Genomic DNA, 18,609 nt, shown 5'->3' with positions numbered 1-18,609 from the left:
CTCAAAGCACTTCACAGAGCCAGCAGGGAGCCTGAGCAGGGGACTGGGGGAGCTGAGAAAGGAGGGAGGGAAAAGTGACCAAAAGCCCGGTTGAAAAGAAAGGTCTTCAAGTGAGTTTTAAAGATGGGGATGGATTTAGGAAGAGAGACTATGGGATGGAGTCGTTCAGAGCAGAGTGGCCCAAAGGTCAGCCACTAATGGTGGAGTGGCATGGTAGGGGTTCAGTGTTAACTGAGTGAGTGGCTGGGGGTGCAGGAGGGTGCAGAAATAGGGAGATGTGAGACCATGAAGGGATTTAAATACATCTTGAAGTCAATCCGATAGGAGGGGGAGCCAGTGGAGCCAATTAGCGGTGAAAGGCGCCTGGTGATCAGTTGTTTTCGGATGGACAATGTGAATGACATGTTCCTCCTGTCCTGACCTTAATGCCACTTGTGTGGCACAGGTTTCTGGCACTAATGTTATAAAGTGCACCATCCCTTTAAATGGGTGAACACATAATGACGGTTCAAAGGTTCAATTTGTGCTGTTTTCTGCTTAGGAGTCGGATACTTCACTTACATCCTGAATGTATAGTGCTAAAATCCAGATATCTGAAAATATTATGGCTTTTAATGCGGTGACGTCAAGTGGTTGAATATAAATGGGAAATCAGGAAGGATGAGAGGCTGTAAGGGTTAAAATGGGTGACGTGATTGTCGGTTGGCTCCCGGGGAAGCTGAACAACATCAATACGCGACAGAAAGCGAAGTGCACATGGAAACAGCAGTAAATCCATAGAAAAACAACCAAACAAATGAACGGAAAGAATGTCCAACTGGAGGACGAGGTCATTGGAAATGTAAGAGAGAGTGAGGTGCCGAGAGGAGGAGAAATGTAACGGGAGGAAATCCCCGCACAAAGCGGCAGCGAACAAGAAGCGCTTTACCCAATCTGAGAGCAATCCGATAAAACCACACCCGAGAAAGCCATCAGATCAGATCAGCCACAGCGGCGGTACCGGGAGGGGATCCCGGGGGGAGAGGGCAGTGACGGCCACAAGTGCAAACCATCAAAGGCAACACAGAGAAGGAGCGTTTCTCCAAAGTCTCCAAAGCCGAGGCTGCGAGAAAGCCAATTAGTTTTCAAATGGAAATGCGAACACTTGCCCGACACGAGCAGGTTTGCTGGGAACCAGGAGTAAGCTTCACATCCTGACCAACTCCCGGTTTGGCACATCAGAGCTGCAGCTGTGGAGCCGACTGGATGTTCACATGTAATGGTGTTATTGCCAGGTATATTAATCTACATAAATAGCGTAACTTTCTTAGTGCTCCTCTCCAACTTTATTACCTGTGTACAGACATTTACAGAAAAATAATCCACTGCATTGTTTCACAACAACGTTTCTTTTAAAATATACTTTTTTGAAACGTAAAATAAGCAACCTTATCTTTGAGTCAGTTTAGACCCATATTTATTTGAACAAACTTTAGTCTAGGATTAAGCCTAAAATAAACTAAATAGATCTTTGTGGTAATGAAAGGGGAATCCATTTTTATTACTCTATCTAGTTTTAATAGTATTTAGGGACGAAAGGGCAAAGTAGATGAGACAAATCATTTGAAGTGGATCATCACAATGCTGAAGTGTAACATTTTGGGATAAAAGAGACTTTTGTGTCTTCCCAAATGAGAAAAAATATCGCTAACATTTTTTGCTCTGGATTTATGTTTTCAGGTACTACCCTATTTGTATTTAGGTACTGAGGTATTTTAGCACAGATATCCAAATAATTTGTCCAATTGAAATGTTATTATTATCCATCTGAGTAAAGTCTGAGAGTAGGAATTCCAGTTGTGATATCTATTCTATTTCTTATGTTATGAAGGTCGAAGGTGAACCTGCCTGAGAAGAATTTGAGTTGAAACACAGAATTGAGATTTTGTGCTCCTCCTGCTCCCTCAGACATCCACTGGCGCATCTTGTCCTTGGACTCGTACACATAGAAGACCAACAGTCCTCCCAGAACCTGCATTTAAATCAATGTTAAGATTGGATTCAGTGAAATCCCAGTGTTTCCAGTTATCTTTCCAATGAGTTATTGGTCATATGTCAAGTTTGGCGAATGCTGTTTCAATACTCTGGAATAATATCTGAATAATGGAACTTCATGTTCTGTGGAGACTCAGTGAGACTGGCATCTACTAGTTAAGTTATTTAAGGGATGGCAGTGCCTGCTGTAAAGACGATGCATTGGGAAGTATTCCCTTCAATGTCTACTCGGCGTGTATACTGCACTGCACTTTACCAAGATGGGCAAGTCTTTGTTCTGGGGGGCTGTAGCGAGACAGGATTGCCCCTGGACAAAGTTGAAATGTTGGATGTCGTTAGTCAGAAATGGACCGGGCTCCCACCAATGCCCACTCCTCGTGCCGGGGCAGCAGCAGTGGTTCTGAGCAAACAACTCCTCATTATTGGAGGAATGAATGAAGAGCAGAGCCCGCTGGGGTCACTCGAGGTGTTTAACATGGATGAAGGAAAGTGGGAGAAGAAGGCACCTTTAGGACAACCTTCAATGGGAATCACAGCTGTAAAGAAAGGTAAGTCACCTCATGTTTATTAATCATTCTTGAGGTTGAAACGACAAGCGGTTTCAAAAGTGAGCTGGCCAGAATTCATAGTTATTATACTAGACGTAGATACATACATTGAAGGAATCTTGAGGGGAATTGCCTGAAATTGTTACCACTCTATTTAACTTTCATTGAATGTGCCTTCAGCGTCGGGCAATTCTGATCATTTACAACAGAAGGTTTCAACCTTCATTGAACCTTACAATTGGATTGGGTTTGGCATCAGATATGTATGGATAACCATTGAGGCTGCTGGATAGCAAGAAATATAATTTCTTCCACATAATTGTGGATTGTCTTTACACAGATATAGGCTTCAATACCAATGTAATGTTATTACGGTTTCTGAATGGCAATTTCTTTTAAAGAAATAGGACACTGGGCTTATCTTGCTTTTCACTGGACTGAGATTCCTTTTCTTAAAATTCTTTTTAATCCTTTAATTCTACCTTGTGGGAGCAGTCATGCCAATTCTTGGAAGTCAGAAAACAAAACTGCTGTTTTCCTGCCACACAGTTTCCCTGAAGAGCTTTGGTAAAAGCGTTGGAAATGTAAGACAGCTCAGGAATCAGAAAATAATCTGCTTTGGCAGCAAAGAATTGCCAAAGACTTGTCTGGCCATTGACCAGATTGTACAAATGATTGGGAAATGCCTTGATGAAATTGCTGTAAAGCATTTCTATAACTAACATCAGCCTCCCAACTGATTCTCTGACTTTTTCTAATTGAGTGACTCACTGACTGACTGATTAATTGTTTTAAAGATAGGACTATAATTATTATTGCACTAAATTTGAAAATACTCCAAATTGTAAAATTTAGGCTAACATAAACTGGGTATTAAATATGAGAGTTTAAATAGATTACTTTTAAGTAACAAATTAATATTTAATTTTCCTTAGACTTAAAATTTGAAGTTTTAATAAAATTAAAATGTATCCCAGAAAGTGTTAAAAAATATATAGAAGTTTGATCGCTAACTGGCTCAGCACTCCTTGGAAGCAATCTCAGCACTATGTCAGAAGGTGGACATAGTTCAAGCCCCATGTTGAGACTTTCATTCTAGGCCGACATTCCAGTGCAGTGCTGAGGAGCACGGCATTGCTGGGTTTGTTGACTCCTGGATAAAATGTTAAGCTGAGATCCCATCTGCTTGTTCAGGTGAATTTTAGAGAGCTCATGACACTGTTGGAAAAGAGAATAGAGTTTCTTCAAATGTCCTGCCTAACAATTCCCCAGATGAATTGGTCATTCACTTCACAACTGTGGAATTTTGCTGTGTACAAAAAGATTGCCCTATTTGCCTACAAATACAAGTCTCTCACTTCACACCTGTGAAACTCTTTAAGATGTTTAATCTTTAGTATCACATTCAAAGGACAGCATCTCTAACAATGCAGCAAACCCCAGCACTGTTTGGAGTATCACGTAAACTGTGAGTTCAAATACAATACAATATAAAATTACATTTGTAAAGCGCTGTTCACGTCAGGAGGATGTCCCAAGACGCAATGTGGGGCTTGAATCCAAAACTTTCTGACTGACTCAGAAGGTTCGACCAACTGAGCCAGGCTGACACCCTAAATGTAAATATTTGATGATATTCCAAGTGTTGTAACTTTATGTGCTTGTTTAACTGACATATATGTGCAAATGCGTATACATGTATCCTGTAGTGTATTGGTTCGAGCACTCACCTCGCAAGCGAGAGGACCCGGGTTTGATTCCCGGGCAGGGCGAAACCTTACTCCACACGCCCCTGTTTACCTAGCAGTAAGTAGGAACCTGGGTGTTAATCAGTTATCCAGAAAGTAATTAATGACTGGAACAGGTTGCCAGCAACAACAACAAAATTACATTTGTACAGCGCCTAAGGGTGGTTGAGGACAGGATACTTGGGCTTGTTAAAAGAAAGCTTGATGCTGTGATGAGAAGGACAGTAGGGTGGGTTTTCTGAAAGGAAAGGAATATGCAGCTCTTAGAAGATGTCTCAGTTCCTTTACAATTAAATGCAGAGTGTAATGTGCAGCAATGTTTGCCATGTCACATGCTGCTCAAATTTATTGTAAACTTAAAATGTGTGCAATAAACCTTCTAGGAGTCCTGTAGCTAAGTAGTTAGAGCACTCGCTTTGCAAGTGAGAGACCTGAGTTCAATTCCAGGCAGAGGGCGAAACCTTGGGCAAGTTTCCTTACTCCACACAGAGCCTAATAATAATCCCTCCAAAAACCCAAACAATAATAAATTGGTCATTTTCAATCTACGACTGTTTGTGGGACATTGCTGTGCGCAATTGGCTGCCGCGTTCGCCCACAAATATACAGTCAATTCACTTTACAGTGTGTTCTGTGAAGCGCTTTGGGACGTTCTCCCGAAGTGAAAAGCGCTATATCAAATGCAAGGATTATTATTATTATTTGGCTGTTGTGTGTTTGAGTAATTTGGATCACTTACATACTACAGCTGTAAATAGATGTAAACACAGTCTAAATCTCAAAGAAAGGAAAAAGGACTTCAGTTGCGTTTGCGAACGGCAAGCAACAGGTACGGAGCTCTGGTGCTTAGAAGGAAGGCAGAGCTCTCTGATTTGCATCTTTTCTAATTATTCTTCCCGAAAGCCTAACTGAGACTTGACAGATTTTTCAAAAACAACTCTCTAAGGTACCCTCAATATAATCAGGCATTGTTCCAGCTCCAATCAATTGAGAATCAGAAGGACTGGCAGTAAGGGCATTAATTTATGATGCTACAACAACTCACACATTTATAGTGCTTTTCACATTCTTGTCTCAAAGCACTTTACAGAGTCGGAGTGAATGCAAAATCAGTGTGGGAGGGTGCTGGATGAAAGGCTCACTCGAAGAAAGAGATTTTCCAATGCCCATTCGTTGGTTCCCCAGCTTAACCACCCATAAGCTTCAGAACAACTCCTCACTAAGTTCCACTGATTATTCCCCAATGGATCATCTGAACAGGAATAAGCTCAGTAACAATTTCAGGGAGTAAACCCATCCCAATTTTCCACAGATTGTATCCATCTATCAATCTAAAGATTTTTAATCCTTTTTGTTGACCGAATGCACTTAGAAAATGGTGGATTTCACATCGTCTTTGACCTACAGAAATACTGAATTGATGCTTTGATGCAAGGAATTCTCCAGTGTTCACATTCTTTCCTATGTCATTGTCTGTAGATAATATTCTGCTGCAAAGAAAATAGATGAATGCTCTCAGCCCTGATTTTTCCAGGCTTTTTTAGAAAAAGTTTGCTTCCTGTGATGAAGGACACAATTCCTCCCACGCATACACAAAGGTCAAGCTACCCCCAGAGGAGAGTACAAATCAGCTCTAATTATTGTATTGCTCTTCTTTCCCAACTACCTGTTTCCTTGGAGACACCCTGACAACCAGACGACACAAGTCTCTCGTTTAAGTAAATGAGATATTATATCCTTTAACCCTTAGGAATCCTGCAGTTGGATCTTTGAAGTTCAGCAACAAAGCAGAACATTAAACCTGGCCTTCTACATGAGCATCTACACACATGCCATTTGTTCATTAGACTGAACATCTTTTGACCAATTCATATGAATTCCAGATTATTAAACATCTAATAATAAATAGTCAATACAGATCCTGAGAAATAGCCGAATTGGATCATTGAATAATTTTTTTCCCCCCATTTTTTGCACTGTCATTGAGCACGAACAACAACTATTTGCATTTATATGGCACCTTTCACATACGAATGATTTGTTTGAACACTCTACAATAGTAATACACATTAAACTCCTGATAACTCATCACTCCAAGGGAAAATTGACTGCCATGTTTCGCCCACAAAATATACAGTCTGTTCACTTTACAGTATATTCTGTGAAGCTCTTTGAAACGTCTCGAAGATGTGATAAGTTGTGATATCAAATGCAAGGATTATTATTAAAAGGGTTCAGTGACTAGTTATCCAGAGTTTTGAGCGAGGAAAAGGTCCTCTGGGGCCCCATGGAGTCGCTGTGACTTCTCCTTGGCCTCTCAGATAATTTTAGAGTAGAAGGACGATTTAGCTGAGGCAATGGTAGATTGATAGATAGGAGCAGTAGAATTTGATGTGGTCCAGCCAGATCTGATGATGGACCGTAAGATTGGATTTGTGGCAGGTGCGTTCAGTGGCATTCACTTGTGACGTCAGTGAGTGGAGGTGACTGGTGTGCCAAGGGGATTTGTGGAGTAGAAGGCGGTGCAGGAGGGATGGGGCAAGTGTGTCTAGGGTAGCAGAGAGGGAGTAGTGAAGGAGAGTGACTGAGGAGGTGAGGTCGTTACGGCAGTAGTTTGGATGACTCGAGGGCGGAAAAGACGGAGGGAGGGAGCAGCAATTTATTTTACAGGGGCGGTAGGAGATAGAAGTGGGTTGAGTAGCAGGGAATGGGATGAAAGAGTTAAGGGAGACGAAATAATGGCTTTATTGGTGATGGTGATGTCCGAGATGGTGCGTCCCCAGATAATCACCAGGTCGAGGGAATGACCATGGATGTGAGTGATGCAGTTGGTGTTGTAGGTATTAGTTAATGTTAGTGGTACTAGTTAAAATGTAGATTTGTTACCTGTTAATCATCTTAACTATACTGGTACAACAAATTACATTAATATAGGACCTTTACATCAGGAGGACGTCACAGGAAGCTGGACAGTTGAGGGTTTGGGGGATGAAGAGCCAGGGATGAGGTGCTCGGCTCCTGGATCCAGTACAGTATTTGATGCAACTATAATAATGTCATTCCCAGATTGTCTTGATCAACTCTAAGATTATACTTATGCTTTGTTTCAGATGACAAAGTGTTCGCCCTTGGAGGGATGGGCTCAGATGCAGCTCCACAGGCACTGGTCCGTCTTTATGATCCAGCCAGAGATCAATGGCAATCTCTGCCACCGATGCCTACTCCACAATATGCAGCATCTGCTTTCCTGCGGGGCAATAAGATCTATGTCCTAGGTAAATGCCCAGCCCTTGCTCTCATGGTGTAGAGTGTAAAACAACTCTTGCTGCTGAACAGCTGTCTGTTTCAGTGCGAGCCATTTTTAGATCCAGAGTTCATTCAGATTTTCACATCTAACATTCAGGAAATCAATACTGAGCGTAACGATAATATCAACATTAGTGTCCAGAGTGCTTGCAAAATTATATTAATTAAATGTGCCAGCATACCATCAACAACAGCAACAACAAAATTACATGTGTATAGCACCTTTCATGTTGAGAGGACATCCCAAGGCACTGGACAGTCAGTGGTTCGGACCCGAGCTGGGGGTTGGGATCGGGGAGGGTGGAGGGCAGGGGGGGAAGGAGGGTCACCAAAACGGCAGTCAAAGAGGAGGGTCTTGAAATGGGTCTTGAAGGAGGCAAGGGAGGGGACGAGGTGGAGGGACTGCAGGATGGAGTTCCAGAGGGCAGGGGCAGAGTGGCAGAAGGCTCTCCCACCAACAGTGGGGTGGGCGAGGCGGGAGATGTGAAGCAGGCTGGAGCCCGCTGAGCGGAGGGAGCAGGTTAGGAGGTCGCAGACGTAGGAGGGAGTGAGCCCATGGAGAGCTTTGAAGGTAAGGACCAGGATCTTGAACTGTATTCTCTATGTGATTGGAATCCAGTGGAGTCTGGAGAGGATAGGGGTGATAGGGTCACAGAGCCTGGTGAGGGAGAGGACACGGGCTGCAGAGTTCTAGATGATTTGCAACCTATGCAGGGAAGAGTTGGGGAGGCTGACAAGCAGGGAGTTTGCATAGTTTGCATTAATTATTGTATCCAATACTATTATCACCTCTCTAGATCTAACACTGAAGTCATGTAAGTATTGTGTGCTATATATGCATGGTAATGCAATGCTAGCCACAGAAACAATGATGAATGATAGTCATATCCCATGTTTATCTTAAAATGAAACTATCTTTCATCAGCTAATACCAACATATGTGTAACCTCAGGCAGTTCTGACTAACAATACAGCAACAACTCAACTTGCATTTATATCGCGCCCTTCACGCAGGATAGAGTCTCGGAGCTCTTAACAGTGACAGAGCCTGACTTCGAGCAGGGGTAGGTGACATTTGGCATGGTGTGAGAAGTAGGGAGGTGCCAGAGCATGAAGGGATTTGTAGATGAGTTTGGTGAGCCCTGTTCGTTTGTCCACTTTGAAGTAAAACAAAATATGATTGTCCTGAATTTAATAACAGTTTAATCTCACCGTAACATATATTCACAGTTCATTCAAACAATACATTCAGAAATTGTTAAAAGAACATAAAGCTGGCAAAGTGTGCTTTACTTCACTCAAGATTTGGGGAATAGTTTTAGATCATTCAATAACAGGAGGTCTCCAAGAAATAAACTTGTGTCCAGAAAAAGTATACAGAGCAAGGAAAGTGACCTAAACCTCTATTTGTTGTTAGGAGGAAGGCAGAGTAAACTTCCTGTGACAGCTTTTGAGTCCTTGGATCTGGAAACACGAAGCTGGACCCGATACCCCAGCATTCCTAGCCGGCGGGCATTTGCAAATTGTACCATGACGGAGAAATGCTTTTACAGCTTGGGAGGGCTTCAGCAGCCAGGCCCCCACAACTTCTACTCCCGGCCACACTTTGTCAATACAGTGGAAGTGTTTGACACAGATCAAGGCAAGTTAAATGTTTAATCTCTTTTTCTAGCCTTGTAAAGTCAATTCATTTTACAGTATATTCTGTGACGCGCTTTAGGGTGTCTCGAAGAAGTGAGAAGGCGCTATATCAAATGCAAGGATTATTATTATTGTTTCATTCAAGGCGGAATGACCTCTAATTTCCCTTTTCATATCTGGTCGATACACTTAACTGCAACTGAGTGGAGCAGGTTGCATTACTTATTGAGGCAACTTATTCCAGCGCATTGGGACATCCTCCTGACTTGAAAGGCACTATATCAATGTGTTATTATTCCCAAACCTCTGCCAATGCCACATTGACCTGGCTGGCCAAGACACAATAAGAACAGTTCCCTGCTGTGGGAAACCACTTGACTTCTGCTTGGCACTAGCGACAGCAATGAGCTGAGACTGGGAATAAGATGTCTATTGTGAAGCACAAGGTTGGAGTGAGGTACAGAGCACTGTGATAATTATTGACTGTGAGGCGCTATATGAAATGCAAGGATTATTGTTAGAAATCTGTAATACTCAGGAGCACTTGAGACCTTTCATTCTGTTCTTAGAATTGGGAAATGTGCAGGTCCAGTTTCAACCCAGGAGACACAGGAGACACAGGAGCTCCAGCACCAAAAACATGGGGATCACGAAAGGAGACAACAACAACTTGCACTTATATAGCAACCCTCAGAGCACTTGGTAGAGGGAGTACAGAGACAAGGGAGTACAGGTCAAGAAATGCATTTGCTATGTGAGTTGCAAAGTGTGGGGCTGTCAATAGGGGGCCACACCTGAAGGCTCCTCTCAGGACACAAACACTGCAGAGCCTTGGTCATCAAGTAGAGGCAAAATTAGTAAACTCACCACTGCACTCTGGCTATGTATGGCCACAACTCTTGCAATGCTTTCTTTGATATCCAGAGTCCCTCTTGGTGACATCATCTGCAGATGTGGGGCCAACTTCCACATGTATGCGGATGACACCCAGCTGCCTCCACCCTTGACTCCAGGACCACTGCTGTTCTGACAGAATGTCTGTCAAACATCAAGTCCTGGATGAGAGCAAACTTCCTTCAGTTGAATGTCAACAAGACCGAGGCTCTCCTGATTGGCTCCTGACAGCGCCTCCTCACCTCAGGCGCTGACAGCATCACCATCCATGGTTGCACACCGGAGGCCACCAAGACCTCATACATGCTTTCATTACATCGAGGCCTGACTATGTAACCGCATTGCTTGTCGGCCTCCCCAACTCCTCCCTCCATAGGCTGCAGATCATCCAGAACTCTGCAGCCCGTGTCCTCTCCCGCACCAGGCTCCGCGACCCTATCACTCCCATCCTCGCCTGACTCCACTGGCTTCCCTTCACACAGAGGATACAGTTCAAGCTCATGATCCTCACCTTCAAAGCCCTCCATGGTCTTCCTGCCCCCGACCTCTGTGACCTCCTAACACCCTACCATCCTGCTCGCTCCTTCTACTCAGCAGGCTCCGGCTTGCTTCACGTCCCTTGCCTTGCTCTCTCCACTATTGGCGGGCGGGCCTTCTGCCACTCTGCCCCCACCCTCTGGAACTCCACCCGGCACCCCCTCCGCCTCGCCCCCTCCCTTGCCACCTTCAAGACCCGTCTCGAGACCCTCCTTTTCGACCGTGCGTTTGATCACCCTGCTTCCTCCACTGCCCTCCATCCTCTCCGATCCCGACCCCCAGCTCGGGTCCGAAACTCTGACTGTCCAGCGCCTTGGGACATCCTCCTGACAAAAAAGACGCTTTACAAATGTAATTTTGTTGTTGTTGTTGTAGTATCTCATGCTACCCTGGTAGAAAAGTGGAGACACAGAGTACATTGTTCAATGTTGCGTTTCAGGCTGGCCCTCCTACGCACAGACTTTCTTGGGTTGATTAAATATGACATATATTACCCCTGTTAAGGTCATTCTTGCACAGTTCTATGAATTGTACTGATGTTTACACTTCAATGGAGAGATAGCCTTCAGCCATCTTATGGAATCCAGTCAATGTGTTAGATTATCTGATTTCAGTGAGTTCCAGTATCCTGCATTCACCTCGGAAATAGGTATAGACCAGCTATTATTGCAAATAGATATTTGAAAGGAAGCTATTTGATGTTCCACAAAGTAAAGATATTAGTGAATAATTGCGAAATCTCAAACAACAACTATCATTTAACAATAACTTGCATTTAAGGAAGGAAGGGACAAGGCAGAGGGAGAGGAGAAGAGTGTTCCAGAGTTTTGTTGTGTAGTGACTGAAAGAGCAGCCACCAATGGCGGAACAGAGGACACAAGGGACATGGAGAAGGCTGGAGCCAGTCGTGCGGAGGCAGCGGATTGAGGGTTGGGGAGTAAGCGGGTCGTAGAGGTAGGGAAGTGCCAGGGCATGAAGGGATTTGAAAATGAGTGTGAGGATCTTGAAATCGATCAATTTGGTGATAGGGAGCCAATGGAGTTTGGCTAGAACTGGTATAATGGGGGTATGGAATTTAGAGTGGGTGTGTATGCAGCGCCTTGGGACGTCCTCCTGATGTGAAAGGCGCTTTATAAATGGAATCTTGTTGTTGTATGTGGGCGGCAGAGTTTAGGATCAGATGGATGCTGTGCATGGTGGAGCTGGGAAGACTTTTAGTCTGTTTTGTCATAAATGCTCCAGCCCACAGTGAATTCATCATGTTACCTAAAATAATGAAATTGTGCTACCATGGTAACTGAAGTGACTAAGATCTCCTAAAACCTGGAGCTATCTGTACTTATCTCATTCCCCTCCTCTTTCCCCATTGTGCCTGTACTGGTGCTCATTTATCAATTGAAACAATTGGCTCTAATATTATTCTTATCCCCTTCAATTTTATTTTCTCATGTCATCATCCAATTCTCTTTTAAATAGTTGTTACCAATTTGGCTACAACAGCCATTTGTAGAGAAGTATTCCAAATTCTAATGACTGTACAATAAAACTGCTTCTAATTTCCCTTTTTTCTTTTAGTAATATCCCTCAGTTTTTTTTTATATGACGCATTAATTAGTTGATAGTCTTTCTCTATATTTACCACAGAACCATAGAAATTTACAGCACAGAAGAAGGCTATTAGAACCATTGTGTCTGTGCTGCTCTTTTAAGAGCAATCCTTCCAATTCCATTTATCTGCCATTTCCCCCTATTAAAATTTTCATAATTTTGAAAACCCTTGCATTACAAATATCACTACATTTGAAAGTTTATAAATATTAATTTTGTTTTTTTCAGGGCTTTGGACCAAGCAGTCCCGCTGCACACGGATGAGAGAGAAACGAGCAGACTTTGCTGTGGGTTATGTTGGAGGTCGAGTGGTTGCTGCTGGAGGTTTAGGTATCACTACATATGAGCTGCACATTTTCATCAGGCCATTTGTCAGGACATAGCCCTGATTCTTACTTTGTCTGAGTCTCAAAATATAATTTTTCAATGCTTTCATAAAACATAAAAGAGAATTTAGGAGGAAGTACTTCACGGAGAGGGTAGTGAGAATGTGGAACTTGCTGCCTGAAGCAATGGTTGAATCAGATAGTATAAATGTGTTCAAGAGGAATCTCAATCCTCACACAAGGGAGAGGGGAATAGATTATAGGAAAGGAGTAAAGAATGGACGGAAACTCATGTGGAGTATAAACAGCAGAAAGTACTGGTTAGGCTGAGTGTCCTGTTTCCATGCTTTACATTCTTTGTAAATCTTTGTCATAGATATAGTTTAAAATACTACTATCAACTATGCAGCCATAAATGATGACTGATTTTGTTCAACACATAACAGACTCTGGGGAAGTAAACTCCAGTCAGCCAAAGTGGACAGACAGTCAGGGCTCAGCAAGCCTGTCTGGGGAACAGGACATGCCATCTAGTGCTTTGATTATGGTTTTACTGCAAGGCTGTTTCTAGGCTTCCTCCTTTTGTTCATTTATATGCTGCATTTTGGTGATACAATCAGCAGACATGGGATCAACTTCCACATGTATATGGATGACATACTATTTTTCCTCCTCTAGTCACGATCCCAATCCTACAAATGTTCTAACTGCCTGTATACAAAGGCTGTAATTGCCCATTACCAGGTGCTGCTGGATAAGGAAAGACATAGGAATGCTCTGTATATTAGTACGACAACAACAGATTGCATTTTTATAGCACCTTTCACATCGGGAGGACATCTCAAGGTGCTGGCCAATCGAGGGTTTGTACAGATAGAAACCATTTGAAATCTGCAGACAATTCTTTTAAAGTAACTATTTGTGCCTGCTGTGTTTATTAGATTATGGCAGTTTTTACTTTAATTCAATTCCTCTGCTCTTTTTTCGATCCCTTAATACTCTTACTTTCTAAGTATCTATTCTATCTCCTTTTTCCAGGCTAGATATTTCATCTCATCTGCAATAATTAACAGAGATATAATTGATCTGTCCCATCTCAAATTTGGGATAATCTTTCAATAGCCAATCATCCCATTTTATATTTCATCTCAATTGCAGGAAACCAACCATCGCCGCTTGGGTCTGTAGAAGGGTTTAATCCAACTAAGAGGAAATGGGAGAGTCTACCAGCAATGAATTGCCCTCGTTGTTCCTGTGCCAGTCTCCAAGGTGACAATATGCTCTTTGTGATTGGTGGGGTGTCTCAGGGACCCAGTAATGCTGTGGAGGCCTTGAGTGTCCGAGAAAGCAGCTAACTTTGGAGAAACTCTGAAATAGCAGCAACGTGGATTATGTGCCATTGTGGTCTGATTCTGGTGAAGAATATTGACATCAGTGTGACAGTGTGAGAAGCTCTCAAATAATGTTTTGTCTTAGAATTAGTTCTAATTAGTTTGTGGAGTCCTGTAGCTCAGTGGATAGAGCACTCGCTTTGCAAGCGAGAGACCTGAGTTCAATTCCAGGCAGAGGGCGAAACCTTGGGCAAGTTTCCTTACTCCACACAGAGCCTAATAATAATCCCTTCAAAACCAAAAACAATAATAAATTGGTCATTTTCAATCCATGACTGTTTGTGGGATATTGCTGTGCGCAATTGGCTGCCACGTTCGCCCACAAATATACAGTCAATTCACTTTACAGTGTGTTCTGTGAAGCGCTTTGGGACGTCCTCCCGACGTGAAAAGCGCTATATCAAATGCAAGGATTATTATTATATTATTATTATAGTTCAGTACTAAATCCAAACCCAGTGCACTGAGCATCCAAAATCTGGATATTGAGAATATTTTAAAATATAGGAGCCTAAGTGGACAGACAGAATAACATGGCTCATTGTATTTACTATGATTGTGAACTTTATTTGTAGAATTGTGTTTGAAGGAGTACAACAACGGGTCAAAAATGAGGTCTGAGTAGGTTCAGGAGATTGCTAACATTTTACTATTCCAAGTTGCAATGCTAGTAGAGTACAAAGTGGGTAAACTATTGTTGTGTTATTGATGTCCCTCAGCAACCCATATAGCAACTGTGATACTCCCAAAAAATGTACAACGCTAAACTTTAGAGCAGAAAAAAACTCATATTCTGATTTTGTTAATGTAGGAGCCAGACAATGATGATGAAGTAACCAGTGCTCTCCACTAGCTGTTCCAATCAAAGCTAGAGCTGTATCGTGTAGACATACAGTTACATAGGTGTGGAGTCCTGTAAGCTCTGAGGTTTCTATAGTGGCGTTACCTTGGTGTGTAACGTGCTAGTAGTGTTTCTTAAGCACATAGGTGCGAGGTTTCCTTAGTGCTATTACTTCACAGTGTAACGTTTCAAGAGTGATGGGCGTAATTGTATAAAAGTGGAGCTTATTTAATGTTACACCAATGAAAGCATAGAGGTTTGGATAATTATAATGTAGCAAGTGGTAGAGATTCATGTAGTCTCTTTCACACCAGCACAAGGACTTTGAGGTCCCATTAGACCTGTAAGACTCTTGAACTAGTACAGCATCGAGGGTGTGAATTCTCTAAGCAATGTCCATGATGGCTGGATCTGCACTGCACAGTGAGGCTGCTGTCTACTAGGACTCTGACAGTGGTGCTGTTTAGTCCAAAATTAATGTTCTGTGTTGAAATGATTGTGTGGCAACTGAGGTTCTATAGAAACACAGTATCAATGCCAGAGGCAGAGTCGCACTAAAAGAGGTTCCTATACCTGACCACTGAATGTTTGTTACAGTTCTATCAGGTATGAACCAAGTTACACCCTTTGTTATGTGGAGTCCTGTAGGGTAGTGATTAGAGTACTCGCCTCACAAGCGAGAGGACCTGGGTTTGATTCCCAGTCAGGGTGAAACATCAAGCATGTTTCCTTACTCCACATGTCTCTGTTTACCTAGCAGTAACTCAGAACCCAGCTTTTAGTCAATTGGTGGATTGGTTTGCCAGGGGTAATAATCCCTTCAAAAATGTTTTTAAAAATAATTTGGTCACTCAATCCACGACTGATTGTGGGACATTATTTAACGAGTTGTGGCCTCCCAGCTGCGCTCTTTCCTCTCCAACCACTCACTATTCGAACCCCTTCAGTCGGGTTTCCGTGCTGCCCATAGCACAGAAACTGCCCTGGTCAAGGTCACCAATGACATCCTGACCATCTGTGACCAGGGCTCCCTCTGCCTCCTCGTCCTCCTCGACCTATCGGCAGCATTCGATACGGTCGACCATGCTATCCTCCTCCACCGCTTGTCCTCCCACCTAAACCTTCAAGGCCCTGTCCTTGAGTGGTTTAGGTCGTACCTCTCCCACCGTCTTCACTTTGTCTCCACAAATGGTTTTTCCTCCGGCCCCCGCACTGTCTCGTGCGGTGTCCCTCAAGGCTCTGTCCTCGGTCCCCTCCTCTTCACCCTCTATATGCTCCCCCTCGGTGACATCATCCGCAGACATGGGGTTAACTTCCACATGTATGCGGATGACACCCAACTCTACCTTTCCTCCTCTACCCTCAACTCCACGACCACCGATGTCCTGACAGCCTGCCTGTCCGACATTGAGTCCTGGACGAGAGATAACTTTCTCCAGCTCAACATGCGCAAAACGGAGGCCCTCCTGATTGGCTCACGTCAGCGCCTCCGCACCTCAGGCGCTGACAGCATCAACATCCAAGGCTGCACTCTCCACCTCTCAAAGCCAGTCAGGAACCTCGGGGTTCTGTTCGACCCTGAGCTGTCCTTTCTCCCCATATCCGCGCCACAACTGGCACCGCCTTCCATCACCTCCGGAATGTCGCCAGACTACGGCACTACCTCACCCCTCACGCGGCTGAAACTCTGGTCCACACCTTTATCATCTCAAGGCTGGACTATGGGAACTCTCTCCTCGCCGGCCTTCCCGGCCCTCCCTCCACACTGCAGGTCATTCAGAACTCTACAGTTCGTGTACTGTTCCGCACCAGGCTTCGGGAACACATCACTCCCACCCTCGCTCGCCTCCACTGGCTCCCCATCCCCCAGAGGATCGAATTCAAGATCCTCACCTACAAGGCCATTCACGGCCTCGCTCCCTCCTACCTCTCCGACCTACTATCCCCCTACCTACCCGCCCGTACCCTCCGTTCCTCTGGCTCCGGTCTGCTCCACATCCCCTGCCCCAACCGCCCTACTATCGGTGGCCGGGCCTTCAGCCTCTCAGCCCCTAGGCTCTGGAACTCTATCCCCCAGTGCCTTCGCCGCTTCCTCCCTTTCCTCCTTCAAGGCCGGTCTCAAGACCTTTCTCTTTGACCGTGCCTTCAGCTCCCTTCTCGACTCTCTACCCCCTCCTCGCTCCCTCCCTTCCCTCCCCCTGACCATTTCCCCCCTGCTCGGGTCCTGACCCAACTGTACAGCGCCTTGGGACGTCCTCCCGACGTGAAAGGCGCTCAATAAATGGAATCTTGTTGTTGTTGTTGTGTGCAATTGGCTGCCACGTTTCTTCCAAAATACAGTCAATTCACTTTACAGATATTCTGTGAAGTGCTTTGAGAAATCCTGAAGACATAATAAGGAGCTATATCAAAAGGAAGTATTATTAGCTTTTGCAACTGTATATGATTTGACATCAAATCTACATGCAAAATCTACAAGGAAGCAACACAATCAACAAGAATCCAGTTCAATGTTTGTCAAATAGTTTGTCACATTTGAGAAGGAGTTGAAACACCCAATTATCTCTGACAATATGATTCAGGGAAGTTTTATTGATTTTATGTCTCACTTATACCTGTAGATCAGTCGTTTTCAAATGATGTCTCAGCAGTACAAGTGACATGATCTTACCTATCATTCTGAAACAGTAGAAGAAAGGTTTTGTAGCACTGTCTATCCTGTGGAAGTTTCTAGTAGTATTCTCCAATCTGAGTGCATTGATGGACGTATACTACTGTTACAGTTGTGTAACACCAATGAATAATGTGAGTCGTGCAGCTGCGCAATTTATGCTAGGTTCTTGCAATAATGCCATCTGTATTGGCTGCTGTAGCTTCGTAGAAACTATCTTCCCTGAGGTTTCTTTCATAATTGCTGCAGAAGTTATACAGTTGACTATAATATGTAATTAGATATGTATCCCACAGAAGGGGCTACGAGTGAGGTTGGTGAAAATCTTGGCTGAGGCATATAGTGTTGATATTGGAGAATTACTGATGTGAAATAAATACTAATGATCTTGTGCAAAGGAGTATTCTCTTTCCTTTTTTTCAAAAATCTGAAAATTTACCATTCTATAGGTCGAAATAATTAGCTTACATGTGGCTTTTTTTTCTGCTGGAGCAGAAGATATTGAGAGATGATAGTTTTTAACAAAGTATATATTTATTGATAAAGTATAGTTATTGCAGTATTTAGTATTTGGCTTGCATTAAAAAATTCTCTTGACAAAAAAGAAAATGCAACACATATACTGTCCGGTACAATCCACACATGAACCATCCCCTTGTGACTGCCTCCGAACAGCCCATTCAGGTAGAGGGACCAAGATGTTCCTGTCTTGTGTTCTGATGCTCTTTATTTACACGGTACATATTGTCCCCTCACTGCACCGCCCCTCTTTATGATGTAACGGAGTACTGAAGGAGCGCGATAAGAAAAAGGATTTCTTTTAGTTTGGGAATCAATAACAATGGGGCATTGTCTCCCTTTCAATATTAGGGAAGAGGTAACAGGAATGTCAGAGGCGGGATCTATAAATCATTTAAAAAGAAATGCAACACAAATATAAGACGTGGGAAGAGTGCTGGAACTGAGATTAATAAAAAAAAGTGATTCAGAAATGTAGATGGCAATAGCACAGACATGATTGGGCAAATGAGCAGCAAATTGTACCATTTAAATGAATGAATGTT

The 18,609-nt window shown here is 43.4% G+C and overlaps 1 protein-coding gene across 1 annotated transcript; it reads left to right on the top strand.

The window, feature by feature from the left end:
- The first annotated feature begins 2,154 nt into the window (after positions 1-2,154).
- klhdc8b (kelch domain containing 8B) lies at positions 2,155-14,148 on the top strand. Its single transcript, XM_007908855.1, has 5 exons — positions 2,155-2,582; positions 7,441-7,605; positions 9,054-9,278; positions 12,545-12,646; positions 13,801-14,148. Exons 1-5 carry the CDS (start codon positions 2,207-2,209, stop codon positions 13,995-13,997), a joined length of 1,065 nt encoding a protein of 354 aa, XP_007907046.1. The 5' UTR covers positions 2,155-2,206; the 3' UTR covers positions 13,998-14,148.
- Positions 14,149-18,609: the final 4,461 nt, after the last annotated feature.

This window comes from Callorhinchus milii, unplaced genomic scaffold, assembly GCF_018977255.1.
Source record: "Callorhinchus milii isolate IMCB2004 unplaced genomic scaffold, IMCB_Cmil_1.0 Scaffold12, whole genome shotgun sequence".
In the NCBI taxonomy this organism is placed as follows: domain Eukaryota; kingdom Metazoa; phylum Chordata; class Chondrichthyes; order Chimaeriformes; family Callorhinchidae; genus Callorhinchus; species Callorhinchus milii.
This window is presented reverse-complemented; position numbering and strand designations above follow the sequence as displayed.